Below are 25,034 nucleotides of genomic sequence, written 5' to 3'. Positions count from 1 at the left end.
TTATATGGCACAGAGACATTTCTGTCTATTTAAGACAGGGTTTTGTGTGCCCTAGGCTGGCTTCAAACTGGCGGCAGAAGAATTTGCCGCCACCAAGCCCAACTCCAGAGATGCTAATTTAATGTAGTAAAAGTTGTCATTCGGGGTTGGGGATTTAGCTCAGTGGTAGAGCGCTTGCCTAGCAAGCGCAAGGCCCTGGGTTCAGTCCCCAGCTCTGAAAAATAGAAAAAAGAAAAAAAAAGTTGTCATTCTTTCCTTTTGAGTCCTACTTGGATTCCTTTGCTCACTCTGCACAGTACAGAGGTGCTCTAACGGCTGTCCCACCGTCACTGGTGAACTCAGAGGATCAGTCTCTGTTGTAAACAGAGAGCCCAGATCACAGAAGGCCAGGAGGTGAGCACGGATGGCCATGGGAGGAGCCAGGAGCATTGTAGAACATTAAGGTTTCCTTTCTCTTTTTATGGTTTTACCACTTGGGGGCAGGGGTAGGATGGGTGGTAGTAGGAAGACAAGACATTGCCACAGAAACTGTTTGATCTTCCATGCGTATTTCCCCTACTGCCCCTGAAAGCGGATTTACAGATGTCCCCTTTATCCATAGAGGAATCCTTCAGTGAACACCACAGATCACACCATGATGCCTTACATGTAAGTCCCTGTACAGACTAACAAAACAATTTGCAATGTGTTGTAATAAAAAGTTCCATGTGCATGCGGTCTCTCTGTCGAAGAAGCCAAAACAAGTATGATCTTCAGACTATGGTTAACTATGGAAACAGAAATCATGAGAGAAAAATAAAAGGTGTATTTGTGGGGCTCCTCTACCTGAGTGGGTTTCCTCCAAATACCTCTTTGGGTTTTTGTTTGTTTCGTTGGTTTGGTTTGGTTGTTTGGTATGGGTTGGGTTGGGGTTTGGTTTTTCAAGACAGAGTTCTTCCATGTAGCCCTGGCTGACCCTGGACTCGCAGATCCTCCTGCCTCTGCCTCCTGAGTGCCGCAACTAAAGGCATTCGTCACCATGCTTAGCATACCTGCTTATTGACTATTGGCCTTGCAGTAATTAATGCTCTTACCATATGACCCAGATCTGTAATGTGGTCCGAAGATATTTAGACTCTAGTAGATCTGCAAATCTTCCTCTCTTCTCCTGGGAAAATGAACAGGAGGGTCAGACTACACACATGGAGAGCTAAGGGCATATTTCTCTGATGTTACTGATCACACAGATCAAGAGTTACATAGAAATATGGTGTGGTGAGATCACCCCTGTGTGGTTCAGTTATGAAGCCCCTCCCCCACCAAATCCAAAGGACTGATGTGATAAAAACCAGGCCTGGGGTTGGGGATTTAGCTCAGTGGTAGAGCGCTTGCCTAGGAAGCGCGAGGCCCTGGGTTCGGTCCCCAGCTCCGAAAAAAAGAAAAAAGGAAAAAAAAAAAAAAAAACAGGCCTAGGGTCTGAAGGACAACTCCTTGGTTAAGAGCACTGTGCAAAGGACCAGTTGGATCCCAGCATCCACAAGGAAACTCAGAACCATTCCTTACTCCAGTTCCACGGTACCCAACACCCTCTTTTGGCCTCTGGGGGGCACTCCCTGCATGTGGAGTGCAGATATACGTGCAGGTAAAACATCTAAACACACAGAATAGTTTTAAAAAATAAAACAACCCTGGCCCTAGCTGGTGGACCCAGTCACTGAGAATTAACTTGATAACACATATTCTGCTTAGCGACAGATTAATCGACAGAAGTGTTCAAAGTGAGAGGGCATTTGGAAACTGATGGAACCTTGCAGAGGTAGGATCCCCCCTTTTCCCTAGCCATTTCTATCACTTTTGCTTCTCGGCGGCCATGAGGTGGCAGATCTGCTCCCACGCGCCATTCTGCCAGGATGCTGTGCCATCACAGGCAGAGAAACAGTGAAGCCTGCTGGGTACTGACTGTAACCTCTGAGGCTGAGTCAAATGCAACCTTCTTCTTAAGGAGGTCCATGTCTTACTGTTCTGCTGATATAACCACCATCATGACCAGGTGACTCACAGAGGGAAGCTTTTAACTGGGCTTATGGTTTCAGAGGGTTAGAACTAAGTGACTCTTTGACACCCATGCAAGTGCACGGACCCATTCCAGCACGGACCCATTCCAGCACGGACCCATTCCAGCACGGACCCATTCCAGCACGGACCCATTCCAGCACGGACCCTCCTTAGTGTTGGTCTCCTCTGAACCTTCAGGATGAAGCTGCTAAGGTAGTGCTGCCCACAGTACCGAGAGCAAGGTCTCAGTTCAGTATTCCTCACGCCAGCCCCTATACACGCCTACCTCCATCTTAGCTCCATCTCTCACCTACAGGACTCTCTTTCCTCCACTGAGACCTCCTCTCCTTTCTGTGCCATTTGCTGTCTCTTCCTGCCCTGTGGCTGTGACTCGGGCAGCAGTGGGCTCAGCTACCCCTGCTCCACATGCACTGTGTGCACAGGTGTCAACCAACTCTTCCACATCTGACCAGCTTGCTTGGATTTAAAGAAACCTTCTTTCTATTCTGGTCTAAAGAGTAAATTCTTTGACCAAACTACTAATTCCCTATCTTCCAAGTTGCCTGTAAGGGAAGCAGTATTTTAATTTATTTAAAGTGGGAGGGGGTGACTGGAAAGATGGCTCAGACATTAAGAGCGATTACTGCTTTCCCAGAGGGCTGGAGTTTGGTTCCCAGCACCATGTTGGATGGCTCACAAGTGCCTGAATTCCAGCTCCAGGATGTCCAAGACCATCTTCTGGTCTCTACTAGCATCTGCACAATTTACATGTTCTCACACACACACACACACACACACACACACACACACACACCTTCGAAAACACAAAAGAGTCGCTTATCAAGATGGCTCAGCAGGTAAAGCTGCCTGCTGCTGCCAAGGATGACGACCTGAGTTCGATTTCTAAAACACACAAAGTAGAAGAGAACTGACAACCACAAATTATCCTCTGGCCTTCGCATGCATGCTGTGGCATGCACATCTATACCCATACCCACAAACATACACGCAAATAAATATATGCTATAAAAATGCCTCAAGTAATAAAACAAACCCATGAACAGAATATGTGACCATATCCTAGGATGCAGGAAGACGGCTGGAAAGTTTTTTTTTTCTTTTCTGTTTTGATTTTTTTCGAGCTGGGGACCGTAAATAAATAAAACTTAAAAAAAGGGCCTTGGGCTTGTTAGGCAAGCGCTCAAACCACTGAGCTAAATCCCCAAGATGGCTGGAAAGTTTTTAAAAAGAAAACTGTTAGGCCTTATGGAAATACCTTCTCAAAATGAGACAAAACCAATATAAGAAAATAAGATAAAAAATTAAAAATCTTTCATATTAACTCAGGTCATCTATCAGAATTACAGGGCAGTGTGGCAGAGGAGAGCCAACCTGAGTCCCACCTCTAATCTGCTTGTCCTAGGCATCCCTCTGCCTCCAGGAGCCAGACTAGACAGCACTGGCCCCCTTCCTTCTGGATGACCGCTGGAGGGTGACCCAGATGTGAACTCACCAGAATGGGCTCCACCAGCCGTCCCTCTGGCATGACTGAGCGGTTCATCTTGGCGATGCTCTCTAGGGTGTCCAGCGCAGCCTGCGTGTTCCCAGTGGAGACGTTGAAGCGAGCAGATTCAGGGATGAACTGGACACAGATAACAAAGAGCATCAGAGCTACAGGTTCTGTAGACTGTTAAAGGTGCTGTTGGCTACTCTGCGCCTTCCTCAGTCCTGGCAGACCCCACCCCATGAGAGGGCTGGCAAACTTCAAGGCACACAGCGTCTCAAGCATCTCCTGATGAAATTATGCTGACTCAGAAATGAACTTATGCTGACTCAGAAATGTGCCTCTAGGGAGAGAGATCTACAGAACAAGAAACACTGGGCTAAAACCAAAGGACTAACTTTAGATATTTGACTGCATTATAGATTTTTATTTAATTTTTTACAGATATGCCAATTATATAATGGCAGGTATTAGATTTTAGGCTTGAGAGCAACTCACAGACAACAAATTCCAGGCTGCCCTTGAACCTAGGGCCTTAAGAACACCCAATGATGGGATGCAGTAGGCTGGCAGAGCAGTGAAGTCTTAGTCTACAACCACAGAGATAATGATCTTCCCACAGGAAGCAACAGGCCTGATAGCCCTGGCCCCAAAGACCTGAGGGGTCTAGATGTGAATCTCGGTGGTGGTGGGTACACACTGGGGATTAACCCAAGCCTTCTGCAAGTGAGGTGAGCATTATACCCAAGCCACACCCCCGAGCTCTCAGGGCCAGGGTGGGCAAGGGTGGGCGAGGGGTGATTCTGAGCAACAGATATGAAGAGAATGATCCTCTGAGCCTGTACAAGAGGAGAGATTGGAGCTTGGCCCTGAAACCAGCCATGGCAAAGATGTGTGAAGGTCATGATTTTGCTTAATGTAGAGGAAGAAAGGCTTAGGAGGATATCAACTCAAAAAAAAAAATTTAAAAGAACCCTCAAAATCTGTGACCTAGTCACGCATAAAGCTAGGAGTGTCCCAGTGGAGACCTGAATTGAATTGAGGTTTGAAATAAATGACCACCCAGGGGCTTTCTCTTCCTCAATTCTCTTTTTGCTCCCTTCTCTCTCCTCCTCTCCTCTCCTCCCCTCCCCTCCCCTCCTTCACCTTCTTCTCTCCTCTCCTCCCTCTCCTCCCCTCCTCCCTTCCCTCTCCTCCCCTTTTTCCTTCCTTTCCTTTCTTATGTATCCCAGAATGGCTTCAAATCACTATGTAATTGAGGATGACTTTGAACTTCTGGGCTACCTGTCTCGGCTCCTAAGAACTAGCATTACAGCAAGCATGTGTTACGGTGCCCAATTTACAATTTACGCTGTGTTAAAGAACAAACCCAGGGCAGCTTCAAGTATGCTAGACAAGCATTCAAGCAACTGAGATACATACATTCCCGCAACTGAAAGTTACTACAGCCCCAAGGGATCGGACACACTCGCAGGCATACAAACACACACAGTCATATACGTGCTTAAAAATGAAAGTAAGTCCTTTTTCTTTTTTTTTTTTTTCTTTTTTTTTTTCTTTTTTTCGGAGCTGGGGACCGAACCCAGGGCCTTTTGCTTGCTAGGCAAGCGCTCTACCACTGAGCTAAATCCCCAACCCCAGTAAGTCCGTTTTTAAAAGAGGCTAACATGAAATATACATTTGTGGAGAAAAGAGTCCGTGAACCAGCAGAGAGGGAACACAGGCAGTTTCAAAAGCATCACCTTGAAGGCCATGATGAGGATGATGCCAGGGATGGAGGCGATGCGGATGAGCCAGCGCCACCCAATGGTGGGGATGACCACGGAGGCCATGCTGATGATGAGCAGGGAGCCAGCAAGCCAGAACACCTGGGGAGAAAGACCGGAAACATGACTATTCCGTCTGTCCTGCCTCTCTGACATTCCTCCTTCTGTGGAGCCTTGGAGTCAATGCTTTTGTGTAGTTTGTGAGCGAGGTGGGAGCTCTGAAGGGTGACAATCGGGTCCCACTTCCAGGGTGGCTCCTCTGATCTGAGAAGTTGATAAGTCACTCTGCTCCATGGCTCCGTTTGTTTTCTATAAACATGGCTCTACTTTAGCTACAGAAAATCCGTCAGCAATGTGATTAAAGTTTAAAACAAACAAAACATCTACTATTCTGGCGGTTCCCAACACTGGTTTGTGCTCTGGCACAGATAATGCCATCCCAGCACCGTAAGGAAGCACAAGGAGGGTGGAAAGAGGGCTCTGCCTCCAGCCCTCTACCGTCATTTTCTCTTTTGGAAGGATGTGACGTCATTTTCGCTTTCGGAAGGATGTGATGTGGTTTCTTTACTCTGTTTGCCTCCAACACTCCTTTAGACACAGCCAACAAGGAAGTATTTTTGTTCCTTCCTTTTTCCAAAAACAGTCCATGGAATATGTAATGTTTTATACTTTTTTTTTCATGGTACAAATTCGATATCAAATACTGTGGGCCCTGCTGGTCAAGAATTAATAGAACCATTCCCATTTATGATGAAAAATAATGTGCACCCCATCTCAGAGAGACAGAAAAAGGTAGCATTTTAGAAGACTCTTTGGAGATCCAATTGATGAATGGCTTTTAAAAATATTTATTTTTATGTGTATTTATTGTTACCTGCATATATGTTTGTGTACCACATCTGGTGATTGAGGAGGCCAGTAGGTGTCAGATTCCCTAGAACTGGGGTCACAGGTCGGAAGCTGACAAGTGGGTGCTGGGAATCAAACCCATATGTTCTAGAAGAACATCAGTGCTTTTAACCACTGAGCCATCTCTCCAGCCCCAAGGGAGGATTATCTTAACAATAATTTCACCAAAAATAGATTATTTCAGAAAGTGTTAGGGCTAAAAAGAAAATAGAATAATGTATGGAGAATGACTTGGGTGACAAGGGACAGCTTTTCTGAAATAGATACGGCTGCTGTGTCTGAGTGAAAGATAGTTGATGTGGCATTGGGATGGATCTCAGTAGTAACAGGGAAGACTTCTTTAAAGCATTTGCCACACATTTTTGAAGGTAAAGGTGACAAGGTTTGTTGATTAGCACTTGAACAAGGGGTCCAAGAATTGGGGATGAGCCAGCAGAGTCCGGAAATGGAGCAGGGAGAGGGTCTGCTGTGGCTCCTACATTAAGCTCAGATGACAGAAGGTGAGGCTTGCTTTGACCTGGAATAGAAACATGAACATCACAGGTCTCAGGGGCAAGTTCTAAGAAGGCTGCATGTGGTGGTTTGAAGAAAATGCTACCATAGGCCCACAGGGAGTGGCACTATTAGGAAGTGTGGCCTTGTTGGAGGAGGTGTGGCCTTGTTGAAGTAGGTGTGGCCTGGTTGAAGGAGGTGTGGCCTTGTTGGAGGAGGTGTGGCACTAGAAGATGGGTTTTGAGGTCTCAGATGCTCAAGCATGTCTTCCTTGCTGCTACCTGCTGATTTAGATGTAGATGTCTCAGCTCCTTCTCCAGCACCGTGTCTGCCTGCAAGCTGCCATGCTTCCCATCATAACAATAATGGGCTGAACCTCTGAAACTGCAAGCCAGCCCCCATTAAATGTTTTCCTTTATAAGAGGTGCCTTGGTCATGGTCTCTCTTCACAGCAAGAAAACTCTAAGACAGAAGTTGGTACCAGGGACTAGAGCTTTTGTTTGGAGGCATGTGGACTTTGGGACTTTGGATTGGGAAAAGCCATGGAATGTTTTCAGTGGGGATTAAAACATGGACAACAATGGTACTGAAGGTGACAAACTGCGGGAGCCTAACTCGAGAGGCTTCAGAGGAGAAGAGTGTTAGTATGTGGCCTAGAGACCACTCTTGTGATGTTTTGGTGAAGAATGTGGCTGCTTTCTGCCCTTGTCTGGGAAATCTGTCTGCAGCTAAGTTAGAGTTTTTTAATTGATTGTGTTGGCTAAGGAAATCTCAAAACAGCCAAATATCCATTTTGTTTTGTGGTTATCAGTAATGAAAAGAAACAAGCCGAGCAAGGAAAAATACAGAATGCAAAGTTTGAGGAGAAAACAGGCACCAGGAAGTGGAATGGAGCTAAATCCTGTGTGCAAGGAGATAAATAGATTAAAGAAAAGTCTGATATTAAATGAAATAAAGGGAGTGGTAGCCTCAGGGCAAGATCCCACCCACCTAAGCTTCCAACTTGTTAAAAGGAAATTAAAGAACAGCTTAGGTCCTGGTGTGGTGGTGCACACCTTCAATCCTAGCACTCAGAAGGCAGAGGCTGGCAGATGTCTAAGCTTGAGGACAACCTGGTCTACAGAGTTCCAGGACAGCCAAGTTTAGGCAACATAGGAAACCATCAAAAACAAAGAGCTGGTGAGGACCCAGTTAAACACTTTCCCTTACAAGAGTTGCTGTGATCATGGTGTTCTTGGTTTTTAATAAATATTTTTGGAGACAGTAAGGAGAAAGCATAGGTAGAACTGTCTATTCCTTTCTTCAGGATTCACATCCATGAACTCTACATCCATGGTTTCGGCCAACTACGTATGGAGGATATTCAAAAACAAGTCTGTGCTTGACAATTGTATACCCACAAAACATTGATTAGGCAACTCAAATGTAGATGATTGAAGGTATGTAATATCTGATCTGGGGAGGTATATGAAATATGCACCATGGAACTTGAGCCTCCACAGACTTTTGTATCCTCTGGGATCCAAGAACCAATCTACATGGATTCAAAGGGATGTCTATATATAAGCAACCACTGGAGTGGACTATATGACCCAGGAGACATAGACAAGAGGGGGCATTGAGGAAGCCTGCCACAGTACTGGACAGATGGATCGGTTAGTATTGAAGGATAAAGTGCAGACACTTTGAATAAAGATGCATTTCTGGTCATGAAACACTGAAGACAAAACGTGGTGAGAAATTGGACTCACCTTTGGGTGTTTCTGGTTCTTGATGGTTGCTATTACCTAAATTCTGTATTAAAAAATGCAAAACATCCTCCTGCTTTATTTATTGTCAAATACTTTAAACCTTAGTGGAGAGGGTCTTCTTTGCCCTGGACATTCACTGGCGTCAAGACATTAGGGTCTGAGGGCATCAAAAACCCTCCAGGGGAGCAAGGTCGATAGTGCCTGATGACCTCAGTCAGCCTGATGACCTCAGTCAGCCTGATGACCTCTAGTCAGCAGCCAGCCGGGGTCTGTGGAGGACCCTGGAGGAACAGCGGCTGCCAGGACACAATCACGGTGCCTTCCTCCAAGTGGGAGCAATATGGATCTGGACACACCAGCACCCTTGGAAGAAAAGACGCAAAAGGGTAGGAGCTACCGCCGTCTCTGAAGTCTCAGGGGGTGACAAAGGCCATCTTAGATGTGCTTGAGCATCACTGCAGGGTGGCACAAGTCCCCACCTCAAAGAATCTTCAGCTTGGACCTCTGGCGTTAGACATGCTTCGTGCCCCTTAGTTGGTGCCAAAACAATAGGCAATGCCCAAGGTCACTCGAGAGTACGAGGGCTTGATTGGAAGGAGGGCAACCCATGGCTCTGTTCTTTCAGAACCAGGAGGTTCCTCGGAGTTCCCACTCTACCTTACCTGAGACAAGGGCAGCATGTAGCCTCGGTATTTTGTGGGCAAAAATTCAGTCTTTATGATTAACCTGCACAGGGAATGGAGGAACACAGTCATTCTGTTTTTAGAAAACCAAGCAACTTTACTTTAAACGATCAAGAGTCTTCACCTCAGTAAAGACACCATAAACATAAATGGGGGAGGGGGCTTTAGAGATAGCTCAGCAGTTAAGAGCACTTGTGGCTCCTACATGGGACTTGGGTTTGGTTCTCAGAATCCACATGGTGCTCATGATCATCCCTAATGGCAGTTCCAAGGAATCTGACACCCTTTTGTAACCTCTGAGGACACCAGGCACTCACAGGAAACATACATACATATATACATACATACATACATACACACACATACACACACACATATACATACATACAGATTTATGTATATACATACATATGTACATACAAATATATACACATACATACATACACACATATACATACATATATACATACATACACACATACATACACACACATATACACATACATACAGATTTATGTATATACATATATATACATACAAATGTACACACATACATACAAACAAACTTGCTGCAAAGCACCCACGCACATAAATCTGAAACTTAACAAAGCAGGAGCTCATCGGATATGAAGCTATAATTGTTACAGTGGCTTCCCACTTCCAGTGAGAAGTGAGCTTGTGACTGCTCCTTGCCTGTCATTTTGGCACCACAGTCATTTTAAACAGTGACATTAGCCCTATCTCTATGCCCAAGAGAAGCTTTGGAAAACGGCTTTGTCACATCAAAATCACCTTTTGATGTAAAACATACCTAAGAAATCAAAATGTACCCAAGGGAAGGCAAAGAAGGCTCACTGATGACAGTCTCAGCGCATTCCTAACGAAGAGTGGGGTGATTCGTAAATAGAATAAACAGAGTGGAGGTCCAGCGGGCTTTGCACTGATTTCTGTTAGCATTATTAACCAGGGCTGGGCTGTCTTCATTCTTTCTTTCTCCCCTTTCTTTCTCCTTTTCTTTCTCCTTTCTCTCTCTCCTTTCTTTTCTTCCTTCCCTTCTTCCTTTGAAAGTATTGACCGGACTGCTTCTTGCAGGTTTTTAAGCTCTTTCAGCAGCTACTCCTACCCAGCTCTCAGCTCACACACTTAGCTGACGCCCCAGGGAAAACACTTGTTTTAGACGCATTAAGGCAATACCAGGTGCTTAGACATCTCCTGAGGTGATTGAAGGAGAGCGCGCCTCAAGGCGCACAGGAGGGAATAGCCTGAGGGGTTCTGTGGATTTCTAGATGGCCCCATAACTGGAACATTAACACAGCAACTCTCACCCAAACACTGAGACCCTGTACAGTGTTTACCTGGCAGCAGGAGACAGGTTGGCCGGGAACAGACAGCCACGTTAAGCCTATTTCAGGATTTTTCCTCTGCTTTGCAAATTCTTTCTGGTATGGGTTTTGGTTTTGTTTTTTATTTTGCTTTGTTTTTTTAATCCAAATATTTTTATTTTATTCTTAGTGTGTGTGTGTGTGTGTGTGTGTGTGTGTGTGTGTGTGTGTGTGTTCGGTCTGCCTGTATATGAATCTGTGCCCCCCCTCCATGAATGTGTATGTGTGTCTGTCTGTCTCTTTGTCTCTGTGTCTGTCTGTGACTATGTGCACATCTGTCTCCATCTCTGTGTGCATGTGTGTGTGTGTGTTTTGTCTGCCTGTATATAAATCTGTGCCCCCATACTCAATGTGTGAATATGTACATGCATGTGTATGTCTCTCTGTATGTCTGTAACTGTGCACACATGCACACACATGCGCACGCGCACACACACACACACAAGTCAAGACTGTGGACTGAGTCTTACCCTTGTGCGTGGCCAGACACTCCACAGCCTACCATCGTCCGCAGAAAGACAAACCAGATGTAGGAGGGAGAGAAAGAGGTCAGTAAGGAGAAGTAGGCTCCCCACAGGAATGAGAGCAGCAATATCTGAAACAAGGAAAGAACACGTGTTACTGGACCTGCCTGGGGAATGAAGGGGTCTCGGACACCTCCAGAGGTGGGCGCTTCCTCTGTGGGACATCAGAGTCACAGCACCTGCTGGTCTCTCCGTCTCCACTGACACACTCCAGAAAACTCCTTGTCTAAAAGCCCCTTTACTGTGTCTAATATGTCTACCCTCAGAGGTAACATGAAACAAAGCTCTGCCCTCCCTTCTCACAGCGCTGTTAGGAGCAAAAGGAGACCCTGTATTGGGAAGAGTAGAGGAAGCAAACTTGCTTTTCCTTATTTACAAGAACAACAGAGGCTCCCAGGATGATTTTACAAAACTGGTTGGCTGCTGAGAACTGTAACTTTAGAAAGCTGGACTACTGCAGATCCAGAGCCAAATTATCTTAGGATATCCTTAGCTCTCTCAGTAGACAGTTTTCACCCACCTCTGATCAGATCCAACATCCTAGCGATGTTGATAAAACCTTTGGATCACATAAACTTAACTAGCCCTCACTGTCTCCAAGCTTAGAAAGTCATCAGATAACATCTGGTCCTATAGCAGAGTCATCAGATTGAAAGATCCCCGTTTGCTATTAGTGCAGCCATTTCTTTTTTTTTTTTTTTTTTTTTTTAGAATGAGACTGTAGCTGTCTTTGACACACCAGAAGAGGGCTGGATTCCCTTGCAGATGGTTGTGAGCCCCATGTAGATGTGGGATTTGAACTCAGACCTCTGGAAAGTACAGCTCTTAAACTGAGCACATCTCCCAGCCCCAGCCATTTCTAAGAATGAGGAAGCTGCCCCTAGATGTTAGACTGACCATAAGAACAGAGGGTAAGAACAGATGGTATAGAACATATTTACTGCAGGGCAATTACAAGACAGGAAACATCTCCGGGAAACTAACTGACCACTATAGAAGTGAGATGTCCTTGGTACTGAATGCAGCTGTGCTGACATAGCTATAGCCTTGTCCTAGGAACTCAGGAGAGAAACACCTGCCAAGACAGATATCCTTGGTCCTTGTCCTGGGAACCCCAGGATGAGAAAACATATATCAAGTCAGACGTCCTTAGTACTGAAATAGCTGCATTGATGAGGTTACGGCCTTATCCCAGGAATTCCAGGACGAGAAACATCTGCCTAGTTATCCTTGACAGCGAAATAGCTGAGTTAATGAAACTGTGTAACCTTAAATGACGATTTAAGCTGTACATTTCTGTTGTCCGAGGCTCTTCGCATCCCTCCTGCGTGAGGACCGTGTCGAGCCCCAATGCATTGGTATCCCAAAGTAAACCTCTTGATTTTTACATCAAGACTGAGTCCCGTGTGTTCGTGGGGTGGTAGTGTCCTCAGGACTGGAGCGAGAGTCTCCTCTGTCTGAGGGTCTTTCAAGATAACATCAGGGCCCTAGACAGAATTTCCCCCGTGTTGCTTAAGTTACCAATCCAATGTCCCTAGCAGGTGTATTTGTTATTAACTAGCAAGACCGAGTTGGAATGTTGTCTTAGTTAGGGTTACTATTGCTGTGATGAAACACCGTGACCAAAGAAAATTGGGGAAGGATTTGTTTTACTCTTCTACATCACTGTTCATCATCCAAGAAAGTCAGATCAGGAACCCAAACAGAATCCTGGAGGGGAGGCAGGAGCTGATGCAGATGCCATGGAGGGAGGCTGCTTACTGGTTTGTTCCCCATGGCTTGCTCAGTCTGCTGTCTTATAGAATCCAGACCCACCAGCCTTCGATGGCACCACCCCAAAGGGCCAGGCCCTCTCTCTGACCACACGTTTACCTTCGGCTGGGTCTCACGGAGGCGTTTTCTCCGTTGAGGCCCCCTCTCTCTGATGACTCTCAGGTTGACATAAAACTCGCCAGTCCAAATGTGATATCTGGGGTAACCTGATCTGTGTTCCGGCTGGCCAGTCACTTCTGTTTGGCTCCTGAATAAGCTACCTTTTATCCCCTTTGAGGGGAGAAGTATTGACATGGGACAAGTCCATGGAAGAGAAGCAATAGGGAGAGTGCCCCAAAGCGGGTGTCAGGTTTGTGCAATCCTACCTGGCCTGACCTACCTTCCAGCGGCCATATCTGTCAGCCAAGAGACCAAAGAGAATGCTGGATACCATGTAGCCAAAAAACACCATCTGAAATCAGGGTGGAAAAAAAAAAAAACACAACCAGTGTTGTAAGCAGAATATACCAGTAAGCTGTGTGTTTGCTACATTAAGCACGTAGCCATCCCAAGTAAGATTAGGCTGCAGATGGGTTTCCCAAAGCATTCCGGGGCTCAGGGAGCACAGGCAGGCTCCTGAGGTCTGTGACTATGCGTCTTTTATAAACATCCTGTACCGACATGGCCCAGGTAGAAATGGGTTCACAGAGCATTTCCTTCTCCCAGACACGGGCTTCAGCTGTGCCTGGACCAACACTGTGACTTCCCATTGTCATTTAAGATCTGGTCATGCCTGTTATGCCATATTCCAACACAAGTTGCTGTCACCAAAGCAGCCTTTCTTTGTACTTCTCGAGGGCCGGGGCTGGGGCTCCATTAGTAGGATGCTTGCTTAGACACATAAAGCCCTGGCTCTATCCTCAGCTCCACATAAAATCAGGCATGAGGGTTCATGTCTGCAATCCCAGCACTCTGCAGGTGGAAGCAAGAGAGTCAGAAATTTAAGGTTATCCTTGAGTACATAGTGCAGTGGAGGCCAGCTTGGGCTACATGGATGCAGATTCATAGACTTGGCCTGGTCCAGCTGCCTTGAAAGGCACTCCTGGCTGTGGGGCACGGGGAGCCAGCCTCCCAGTTCCTGAGAAACAGAAGCACTCCTTTTGGCAGTGGAGCTCCCCAAATTTTGGGGCAGCTCTTTCACAGTAAACTTGTCTCAGCCTCAGTCTTGTTGAGAGCCTTCCAAACCAGGCCTGGTTTTCATTCCCGCCAACTGTTTTAGGAGACTGGTGCTTACACATAGAGACCCTGTCTCAATAAACAAATACATAAAGCCCCTGAAACTGTAAACCCTAAGGCGGAGCGCCCTGCTTTCCTCTCTTGTCTAACACTTCACTCAGCCCTGGCTCTGTGTACTTAGCACCTACTTCTCTGCCTTCCAGACAATTGCCTCTCCCCTCCGGAAGCCTCCTGGCTGATGCCTCCAGGAAAAGAGACACACAATGCCAGCTTTCTTTCTCTCTCTCCACTCTCTCTCTCTCTCTCTCTCTCTCTCTCTCTCTCTCTCTCTCTCTCTCTCTCTCCCTCCCCTACCTGCTCTGTTTCTCTTCCTCCCTTCCCTTCATAAGAAAGGCTCACAAGAACTATTTGAGCGACATCATCATCATGCAAGCACACTTGCCCCCCCCCCACTTCTGTGCTGTGGCTCAAATCCAGGGCTTTGGGTTCCCATAAATTCTCTTATATAAATCATTTGCTAATTATTTTATAATTATCTGCTAAATTGAAAATTAGCAAACAATTTGTATGTGTGTAGTGGGTTTTGTTGCTATAGCATTTTTATATACATTTTTAAAATGTGTGCGTGTATGTGTATGTGTGAGAGTGTGTGTGTGAGTGTGTGAGTGTATATATGAGTGTGAATGTGTGAGAGTGTGTGTGTAAATGTGTGAGTGTATATATGAGTGTGAGTGTGTGTGAAAGTGTGTATGAGTGTGAGTGTGTGAGTGTATATATGAGTGTGAGTGTGTGTGAGTGTGTGTGTGAGTGTGTATATGAGTACTCTGTGTATTGTGAGTGTGTGTATGAGTGTGTGTGTGTATATATGAGTGTGAGTATATAAGAGTGTGTGTGTGAGTGTGTGTGTATATGAGTGTGAGAGTGTGTGTGTGAGTGTGCTCTGTGTTGAGTGAGTGTGTGTGAGTGTGTGAGTGTTGTGTGTGAGTGTGTGTGTGAGTGTGCTGTGTTGAGTGTGAGGTGTGTGTGTGAGTGTGCTCTGTGTTGTGTGTGTGAGAGTGTCTGTGTGAGTGTGTGTGTGAGTGTGCTCTGCGTTGTGTGTGTGTATGAGTGTGTGAGTGTGTGTGTATATGAGTGTGAATGTGTGTGAGTGTGTGTGTGTGTATATGAGTACTCTGTGTATTGTAAGTGTGTGTATGAGTGTGTTGTGAGTGTGTGAATGTGTGCTGTACATGTGCATGAGGATGTCCAAGGAGCCCAGAAGAGAACGCTGGATAACTGGGTTTAGAGTTACAGGTGGTTTGAGCCGTGCAGCATGGCTGCTGGGACGCAAACCTGTGTCTTCCTCAAGTGCAGCAGGGTTCTTATGGCTGAGTCATCTCTCTAACCCCAAGCTTTTTTTATGAATCCCTCCTTCCCTTCTCCTTTCCTTCCTCTCCTGCTTCCTGCTGGTCCCTCCACCCCCCACCCGCTGTCACGTCACATGTATTCTGTTACCTTCGGTTTTCATCTTCCCAATACACCTGTTCCCCACCATGGTCCTCAGCTTCACGACACATATCTGCCCTAAACACATATTTAAAAATTCGAAGCTAAGAGCCACGTGAGAAACAGCATGTGGTGTTTGTTGTGGTGTTTGCCTTATGGCTGGTTAAAGCTCTATTTTGTACACGCACCACATTTTCTTATGCATTCATTTGCTGGTGGATCTCTAGGATGACCCCGTCTCTAGCCAGTGTGCACAAGGCAGCAGTCATAGATGTGCGAGTGTCTCTGCAGTTGGAGCGGGAGTATGTTAAGACTACACCCTGGAGCAGTATGGCTGGCTCATATAATAGCTCTAGTTTTAGGTTTTTTTGAGAAGCCTGCATATTGATTTCCATGGGGGCTACGTCAGTATCAATAGTGGATAAGGGCTCCCCCTCCCCCACACCCTTGCCAACATCTGTGATCACTCATTTTGATGGCAGCCACTGTGACTGGGGTGAGATGAAATGGGGAAGTCGTTTTAATTTTCATTCCTCTGATAGCTAAGGATGTTGAATATTTTAAATGTCTATTGGCTGTTTAATTTCTTCTTTTGAGACCTGTTTATACCATATACACTGCATCACTGATTTAATGGAAAATTTGGGTTCTTGGTGGGTTTTTTTCCCCCCAGTTCTTTACATGTTTTGGGTATTAGCCTCCTGTCTGAGCTGGCAGAGATTTCTCTCCCTTTCTGTAGCCTGCCTCTGCACTCTGCTGACTGCTTCTGTGGTTGGCTTTTTAATTTCAGGTAATCCCTCTTGTCAACTGGGGTCATTTCCTGTGTTATTGGAGTCTTTCAGAAAGTCCTCGCCTATTCTTATGTCTTGAAGGATCCTTTCTCTTTCCCACGAGCAGTTTCAATGTTTCGGATTTTATATTAAGGTCTCTGATCCATTTTGAATTGATTTTTGTGCAAGGTGAGATGTAGTTCTAATTTCGTCCTTTGTGTGTGTACTCAGTTTTCCCAGCACCCTTTGCAGACGGGCTATATGCGTTCCCATGGGTGTTTTTAACTTTCTCAAAAGCTCCGTGGCCATTGCAGTGCGGGTTTATGTCTGGGTCAACTGCTGTATGTCTTCATGTGGATTCTGGCCAGCACTGCTCTGTGTTTGTCATTATGGCTCTGTGATATCATTTGAAGTCAGGGGCCTGCATTCATCTCTTTGCTTAGGGTTGCTTTGACCATGAGAAGTCTTTTGTGTTTACAAATTAATCTTAGGATTGTTTCCTTCTAGTTCTTCAAAGAGTATCACTGGAGTTTTAATGGGGATTGGGACACATCTGCAGACAGCCCTCACCAATACAACCACCTCCAGAGGGTTAATCCTACCAATCCACGAACATGGAGTCATCCCACTTTCTGGTATAGTCTTTGTTTTTTTTAATTATTCAATGTCTTAGTTTTTTCCCCATAGTTCCTTGAGTTACAAAGGCCATGATTTTTGCCCTGGGCTCTACTTTCCGGACAGAAACTTGACTCACAGCCTGTGTTAACCCCGAAGCCTGCATTTCTGTAAGATTGCATAGCAATAGGACACTCCACAGATCCCTTGCACTCTTCCCTATGGAGCTCTGATCTCTTATTTAATATAAAATATGACTCTGACAACTATAGTGGCACATCTGTAATCCCAGCACCCGGAGACTGAATGAGGGGTATACAAATGACCATACCCTGAGCAGCATAGTAAGATCCTGTATCAATCACAAAACAAAGGACAATCTTCTGACTTAAGCACTACACGCTCTTCTGCTCTTTTCAGAAAAGGACAGATGTCCTGCTGTGACTGAACACGCATCTGGGCCCCAAGCCTTCCATCCTCCAAGACAGAAAGAAGCAGGGTTTGAACTTACCACACATTAAGAGGTTACAGAGCAGTTCTCAGGGAGAGAGTGGGGATCCAGCACAGATCCAAATTCAGAGGAGACCGAGTGGAAAGGTGACCATCTGTCCTCACTATCCTACCAAGTAAGGGTCGCTCCTCTGTCCATATTCTTGCAAGCTCGAAAGGTACTGTGGTTTGAATAGATATGGTCTCCTGATAGACTCATGTATTTAAATGCTTTGCCCATAGGGAGTGACACTGCTGGGAGGTGTGCCCTTATTGGAGTAGGTGTGGCCTTGTTGGAAGTGTGTCACTGTAAAGGCAAGCTTTGAGGTCTTATATATGCTCAAATACACTCAGTATGACACACAGTCTCCTTCTGCTGACTTCAGATGTAGATGCAGAACTCTCAGCTCCTCCAACACACTCCTGCACACTGCCATGCCTCCCACCATGAGGATAATGGACTAAGTCTCTGAAACTGTAAGCCAGCCCCAGCTAAATGTTTTTCTTGATAAGAGTTCCTGCGGTCATCGTGTTTCTTTACACCAATGAGACCCTAACTAAGGTACAAGAATATAAGCCAGGGAATGGTGGGGGGAGGAGAGGAGGGCAATGAGAAAGCATCTAGAATTTTCCATAACCGCTTTCAGACTATGAAGTATGAACCCTTTGTGTAAAGTTGCTTCTCGTTACACAGACTGGGAATCTGAAAACTGTGACACGTACTGTGTCAAATGTCCTTTTCAGGGAGGCCTTAATGCTTTGGTGGATGTTGAGTGGAGATCAGCTGCAAGGCTGGATGCTAGGGAGGAAGGGCTGGGGCTGTGATCAACTGCAGTGCATGGAGGTGAAACTGTTCTAGAATTGCCAAGGCGATAAAATCAGCCAGGAATGCTTGACCATTCATGGTTACTCACTAGACTGAAAGAGAAGGCAAGAAAGGCATTGGATGTTGACTGCATAGGGCCTGGAAGCCCACGAGCTTTGGAGGGCCAGCACTGCTCATCATGGCTGGGGTCAGGGTTGGCTGTGAGCTGGAAAGAGAGCCGGGCACTCGGGGCGTTCATTCACAGGATACAGGCAGCAGGTACTCACCGTGGTGACAAACGCCACCTGCCAGTTCTCCAGCTGCCATTCACAGCGGATGACAGGAGACACAACTGCTATTAACATGATCTCCATGGCCTCCACAACCTGAAGGAGAAGGAGGAAACAAAACCCCAACTCTACACCAGCTCATGTCACCTCCACACAAGCATGCCACCCTCCTAGTCCCAGTGTCCTCATTCCCCTAGGTCAGCAGTTCTCAACCTGGGGGTCCTCAACCTAGGGGTTGAACGACCCGTTAACGGGCTCACCTAAGATCATCAGAAAACAACACAAATATCTACCTTATGGTTCATAACAGTAGCAAATTTACAGTTATGAAACAGCAATAAAAATAATTTGATAACATGAGGCACTGTATTAAAGGGTCACAGAATTAGAAAGTTGGGAACCACTAGGTGGAAAGGGATAGAGTAGAGCCAGTCACAGTAGCATATACCTGTGATCCCACTAGGCAGGAACATCATGGGTTTGAGACCAGCATTGGCTGGCTTCAAGACCCTGAATCAAGAAACCCAAAGTAGTACAAAAAGAACATAGATACCTACAATTGACCCTTAGCTTTCATGGATGTAACATTCATAGTTCACACAATGAGAGTATCCCTAAGACTGAGAGCACATATTCCCTTGTGATCTTGCTAACCTGTGCATTTTCTCAGTTACACTGACTGAGGGGCCAGTCACTTAGCTCATGGCTGAGCCTGGCTAGCCTCAGCATATTATATGGAGGGTAGGACACACCTTTCCAAATGGTGTGTTTAAATAGCTTCTTACATCAGGAAGCTGGGATCTCAAGAAGATTGGAAAGTTTCTGAAGGCTGAAAACAGTAATACCACAGACACAGGTTTGGAGCTCATAACTGGGACACAGGGTCTCCTGAGCAGATGGCGTATGTGCTGAGTATTTCGAGGAGAATGGATAACTAGCATTCTAGTGTGCTTCGTGTTGCTGTGATGAACACCATGACAAAAAGCAATGAGGGGAAGAAAGGGTTTATTTAATATACAAACTGTATGTAGTCCATCATAGAGAGAAGCCAAGGTGTAGTGGCAAATTAGCTCAACCACTTTGTCCTCCCAACAGGTAACAGGTATGCACTCACCCAAAAGCTATCTGGATTCACTAATCACACACACACACACACACACACACACACACACACACACACACACACTCACTCCAGTTAATTTTAAATATGCCTTGACAGTTCTAATCCTCCACCCAACTAGCATACATTTCCCTCCAGTATTCCTGGCTCAATACCTTCTAAGTCTATGTTTTATCTTTGCTGCCCTATTACCTTCTGGGCAGCCCCTCCTATAGGGCCATTTTCCCATTCCACATACATTTTGGATGAATTTTCTTCTGCAGCTCTAAATCTGATCCGTCTCCTCTGAGACATGACAATCTCTCTCTCTCTCTCTCTCTCTCTCTCTCTCTCTCTCTCTCTCTCCCCTTCATTTTTCCCAGTTCCTAGCCCTAGCAAATCTAAAGATCCTACCTCAGTCTAGTACCCAGCCATTGACCATTGACTCTTTATTGATTAATCAAAAACCAATTGGGGTTAAGGACCTTCAGCATTTGGACACACAGATTCCTGATTTGGGGCATCAGATTAATTCACACCATGGTAGGAGCTCAAAGAAGAAACCTGTAGGCAGGGATGGAAACAGAGACTGTGGGGAAGTGTTATTTATAGACTTGTGTAGCTACCTTTCTTAACAGCCTAGGCCCATCTGCCCAAGGTTGGGACCACCCACAGTGAGCTTCCATCCAACCCACCCTTGCATCAAGCAGCAATCCAGAGAATGTTCCCCAGACATGCCCACAGGACAACTTAATGGGGTCCACTCTTCAGTTGAGGTTTCCTCTTCCCAAGCAAGCAAACCACACCAGAACAAATAATTTTTTGCTCATATCCCATACTCCATTTCAGCATGGATTTATCGCCCAGGGAAAGAAAGCAGATGCCAAAAATGAATGAGTAGAAACAGGTGAATTAGGTTTAAAAAAAACACACAAAACAAAAACCAACCAACCATCGAACCAGAGACTTGATAGCACATGATGAGCTTCTTAAAGACATTTGCAGAGAGAGACATGCCCAAATGTGTGTGTGACCAATTGGTGGGTCTTCACCAATGCCTTCCATGGCCTCTCACATGCCAAGCCTCAGGTACCCTTCATGACCCCTTCATGCCTTCAAAACCAGTACCACCTGGGTGACTCTCACACCTTACCAAGTTCAGCCGCAGCACAAGGTACAACCTTGGCTATTTCTGGAACACAACCTCTTTGTGCTCAGAAAACACTTCCCAGATTTCACCTCAGTGATGCTGGTCTCTTCTTAGTCACCACTAATTTCTTAGCTCCAGCTGACCAGCGTCAACATGCAAAGGCTTTGCTTTAGTAGATCCTGGTATCTTGTTGATCACAGCTGATTCTTCAGCCCCAGCTGACCCAGACCACAGAAATCTTCACAATCAAAACAGCAATGGCCCTGAGAAGAGTTTTTAATCTTCTCTCTGAGATTTCACAAGCCAAGCCTCCATTGTTTGCACTGTTCTCAACATTATCTTCTAAGCTCCTACAGATCATCCCACAGAACTTTTAGCATCCCAATGGCCCTTCTAGCCCAAAGTTCCAAAGTCCTTCCACAGTCCTCCCTCAAACATGCTCAGGTTGTCACAGGAATGGCCCACTATGTTGGTCCCAACTTGTCTTAGTCAGGGTTTCTATTCCTACACAAAATATCATGACCAAGAAGCAAGTTGGGGAGGAAAGGGTTTATTCAGCTTACACTTCCACATTGCTGTTCATCACCAAAGGAAGTCAGGACAGGAACTCAAGCAGGTCAGGAAGCAGGAGCTGATGTAGAGGTCATGGAGAGATGTTACTTACTGTCTTGCTCCCTCTAGCTTGCTCAGCTTGCTCTCTTATAGAACCCAGGATCACCAGCCCAGGGCTGGCACCACCCACAACGGGCTGGACCCTCCCCCCTTGATCACTAATTGAGAAAATGCCTTACAGCTGGATCTCATGGGAGCATTTCCTCAGGGGAGGCGCTTTTCTCCGTGATAACTCCAGCTTGTGTCAAGTTGACACACAAAACCAGTCAGTACAATATATATATAATATATAATACAAATTAATAATTAATTAATGTTATATTTTAATAGTAAATAATTAATAGTAATATTTATTATACTAAATATTATATTAGTAGTATATATTAGTATGATATTAAATATTATACTAGTTTTTAATTTAGTGTGTGTGTGTACGCATGTGTACCACATGTATGCAGGACCCATGGCAGTCAGAAGGTTATATTGGATCCCCTAGAACTGGGTAGTTGTGAGCTGCCATGTGAGTGCAGGAATGAAACCTGGGTCTTCTGAAAAAGCAGCAAATACCATCTCTCTAGGCCAACCTTATTTTCTCAGTCTCTTACCCTAAGAGCTAGCCGATTTGGGCCAGATGCCAGGAGACACCAGGGATCCTTATCTTCCTTGCCGACTGGGATTGCAGGTGCACTCACCACTGAATGCAGCCTCGGTATGGATGCTGGGAGTCAGATTCAGGTACAATCTTTGCTTTTGAGATAGGGCTGGCTTTGAACTCTTGGCCTCAAGTGATCCTCATACCCCAAGTCTAGGTATCTACTGGACTACAGTACCTACCACTGTGCCCAACACTGACATCATAGACAAGGAAGAGGAAGGAGAAATAAAGGAAGAGGGCATGTTTGTCTGCAGTTTCTCTCGATAACACTGCTGGGACAGTCGGGGGATAGTTTATTATAATAATGTGGAGACCTGGTATGGAAAGGAGGAGCCGTGATCCCTAAGCTGCCAGGCTTTCTTCTTGGTGTGTAAGCCACACACCCCTAGAGGATTGTAGCTGTGCTCAGAGTTCAGACACTGGGTTGTCTTAGCACGGGACTCAGACAGCATGACCATCTCAGAAAGTGTTTGATTTACCAAACTCGTCTTCTAATCTTCCTGCTTCCTCCTCTCAAGGAATCACACCCATGTGTTACTGCTTTCGGTCAGTGAATATATGGTGAAAGTCTTCAGAGAATTAAATACTTAGGACTGCAATCTCCTAAGTGCACCATACCAAGGACAACATAGTAAGACCCCGTTTCCCAAAAGAAAGAGATTTCAATTGATTTGATCTTTGCACTGGGGATGGAGGGCATCTATCCCAGAGTCTTGCTAGAACTTCGTCTGCTAGCCAAGCTCTCTTTCACTGAGATATATCACCGGCCCTTTCTAAAACTTAGAAAAGCCTAAAGGTGTGTGTGTGTGTGTGTGTGTGTGTGTGTGTGTGTGTGTGTGTGTGTGTGTACATACAAGAGTATATATGCCACTGTGTACATGTAGAGGAAAGTCATATCTCACGTATTCCAAGCTGGCCTCAAACTCAACACTTAGCAGAAGATGAACCTTGACCTCCTATCTGCCAAATGCTGTGATTACAGATATACCCAGCATGCCTTGCATACAACACCTAGAGTTTAGAAGAAACATATGCCACCAATAGACGGAAACGACTGAGTCTTAGGGGATCTAGAATCTTCCTGACAGCAGGTGCTCCAGGCGATACCAATGCACACATGCTCAAGAGCATGCGTCTACTCCACATGGAATAACCTCGTGGTCCTTTCCCTTCTTCCCAACAGCTCAGGGTAAACCTTTAAGATGAATCTTGAATTGCCAAGACAGACACGTGCATTTGATTGTTCCCAGCCATCCCATTGCAAAGGCTGGTGAAATAATTTCCACAGGAGTCTCAGTCCCTGTAATGAACAGCCCAGTGATGGTGGCCAGCAGAAACTTGGTGCCAAACAGTGAGGTCAGAATCACAGCTACAAAGGTTCACCAAGAGCACTCACCCCGGTGCTGCCCATGATTAGGAAGAGTGCAATGTGGAAGCGCCCGAAGCCGATGGTCTCCACTGCATCCTCCACTGTGAATGTCTTTGTCTCTGACAAGGAAGGCAGAGTATGAGGACCACTGGGGGATGGGGGAGAAGGGAACCCTTGAGGACTGTGGCCCACCTTTGCAGGTTTGTGCAACGTTATTATTACTTATTACTCAGGTCTTGTGTAGCCTAGACTGACTTGAAACTCCCATGTAGTTGAGGATGACCTTGAACTCCTGGTCCTCGTGCCTCTACCTCTCATGTGGGATTACAGACTTGTGCCACCATACCCACTTTATGTGGTACCAAGAATCAAATTTAGGACTTTATGCATGTTAGGCAAACACTCTACCAACTGACTTACAGCCTTGGCCCCTAACTCATTATTACAACAATGTTAAGCACTAGTTTGAAAGCGGGGGTTTCAGGGATGGTCTCACCTTTCTGCTGCGGTTCTGGGGCTGCCTGGCTCAGTTTCCGAAGGCTGATGATTGTCACGGGTTCTGTCTGCTTGGCTGCCATCTAGGTCACTCTGATTCCCCACACAACTTCCCTAATGAAGCCAGGGTGAGTAGCAAAGAAGAAATATCATGTTTGTAGAGGACATAGCATATGCCAAGTCCACTCCATGTAAAATTGCCTTGAGCCGGGCTAGGGATTTAGCTCAGCGGTAGAGCGCTTACCTAGGAAGCGCAAGGCCCTGGGTTCGGTCCCCAGCTCCGAAAAAAAGAACCAAACAAACAAACAAAAAAAATTGCCTTGAGCCCTCAAAAGTCCTGGGAGGTAGGTTGGTAGGTGGGCTCAGTCAGTAAAGTGCTTGCTGTGCACACATTAGGAGCTTTTTGCATACATAGAACCCATGTAAAAAAAAAAATCTGATGTGGAGACAAGAATATTCCTGGAGCTTTCTCATCAGCCAAATCTGTGAGTTGCATGCCAGTGAGAGACCCTACCTCAGAAAGAGGTAGACAGCATTCCTGAGGGACCACACCCTAGGTTGACCAGTAGCATGCACATACTCATGTACATACATGCACAGGCACCTAAGGTTGATCTACACACACACACACACACACACACACACACACACACACACACACACACAGGCTGGAGAACATTATGTGTTGATCCTTGAGAGCTGCTCTTGTCCTCATAAACATTTGTGTGCATGTGGAGGACAACCTCAGGTGACATTCTCAGGAGTGTCACCCATCACCCTTGAGACAAGGTCTGTCCTTGGCCTGGAGCTCACTGCTTAGGCTAGACTGGCCAGCCAATGAGCCCCGGGAATCCTGTTTCTGCCTCCCCAGCATTGGGATTACAAGCATATGCTACCACACCTGGCCTTTTATTTTGTGCTGGTGATCTAAACTCAGCCCCCATGCTTACATTGGCTAGCTCTTTCCTGACTGCCATCTCTCCATCCTCTAGTTGGTAATTTTTTATGAAGTAGTGGCACTTAATTATAAAATGGACTTTGTAGTACATTAAGCCCTCTCTTTCCTCCAACAGCTGTCAGTTGTTGCCAGTAGCTCCTCGGGCAGGGGAGGGTCTCATGAGGGAGAAGAGAAGGGAGGGAAAGGAGAGAGGGATGGAGGGGAAGGAG

General features: G+C 45.9%; 1 protein-coding gene across 1 annotated transcript in view; it reads right to left on the bottom strand.

Annotated features, from left to right (window-relative positions):
* The window catches only part of Svopl (SVOP like), a 49,160-nt gene extending 25,210 nt beyond the window's left edge, over window positions 1–23,950 (bottom strand). Inside the window, exons 1-9 of the mRNA XM_032907259.1 lie at window positions 23,869–23,950; window positions 23,400–23,491; window positions 18,485–18,583; window positions 13,198–13,269; window positions 10,992–11,116; window positions 9,119–9,182; window positions 5,281–5,406; window positions 3,548–3,676; window positions 1,074–1,147 (exon numbers count right to left, since the gene is read on the bottom strand). Of these exons, the coding sequence (XP_032763150.1) occupies window positions 1,074–1,147; window positions 3,548–3,676; window positions 5,281–5,406; window positions 9,119–9,182; window positions 10,992–11,116; window positions 13,198–13,269; window positions 18,485–18,583; window positions 23,400–23,491; window positions 23,869–23,950 (863 nt within the window). The remainder of the gene's footprint in view (window positions 1–1,073; window positions 1,148–3,547; window positions 3,677–5,280; window positions 5,407–9,118; window positions 9,183–10,991; window positions 11,117–13,197; window positions 13,270–18,484; window positions 18,584–23,399; window positions 23,492–23,868) is intronic.
* Between the last annotated feature and the right edge of the window lie 1,084 nt (window positions 23,951–25,034).

This window comes from Rattus rattus, chromosome 6 (assembly GCF_011064425.1).
Source record: "Rattus rattus isolate New Zealand chromosome 6, Rrattus_CSIRO_v1, whole genome shotgun sequence".
Taxonomy (NCBI): domain Eukaryota; kingdom Metazoa; phylum Chordata; class Mammalia; order Rodentia; family Muridae; genus Rattus; species Rattus rattus.
Note: the sequence above shows the minus strand (reverse complement) of the source record. Positions and strands in the feature narration are given on the sequence as shown.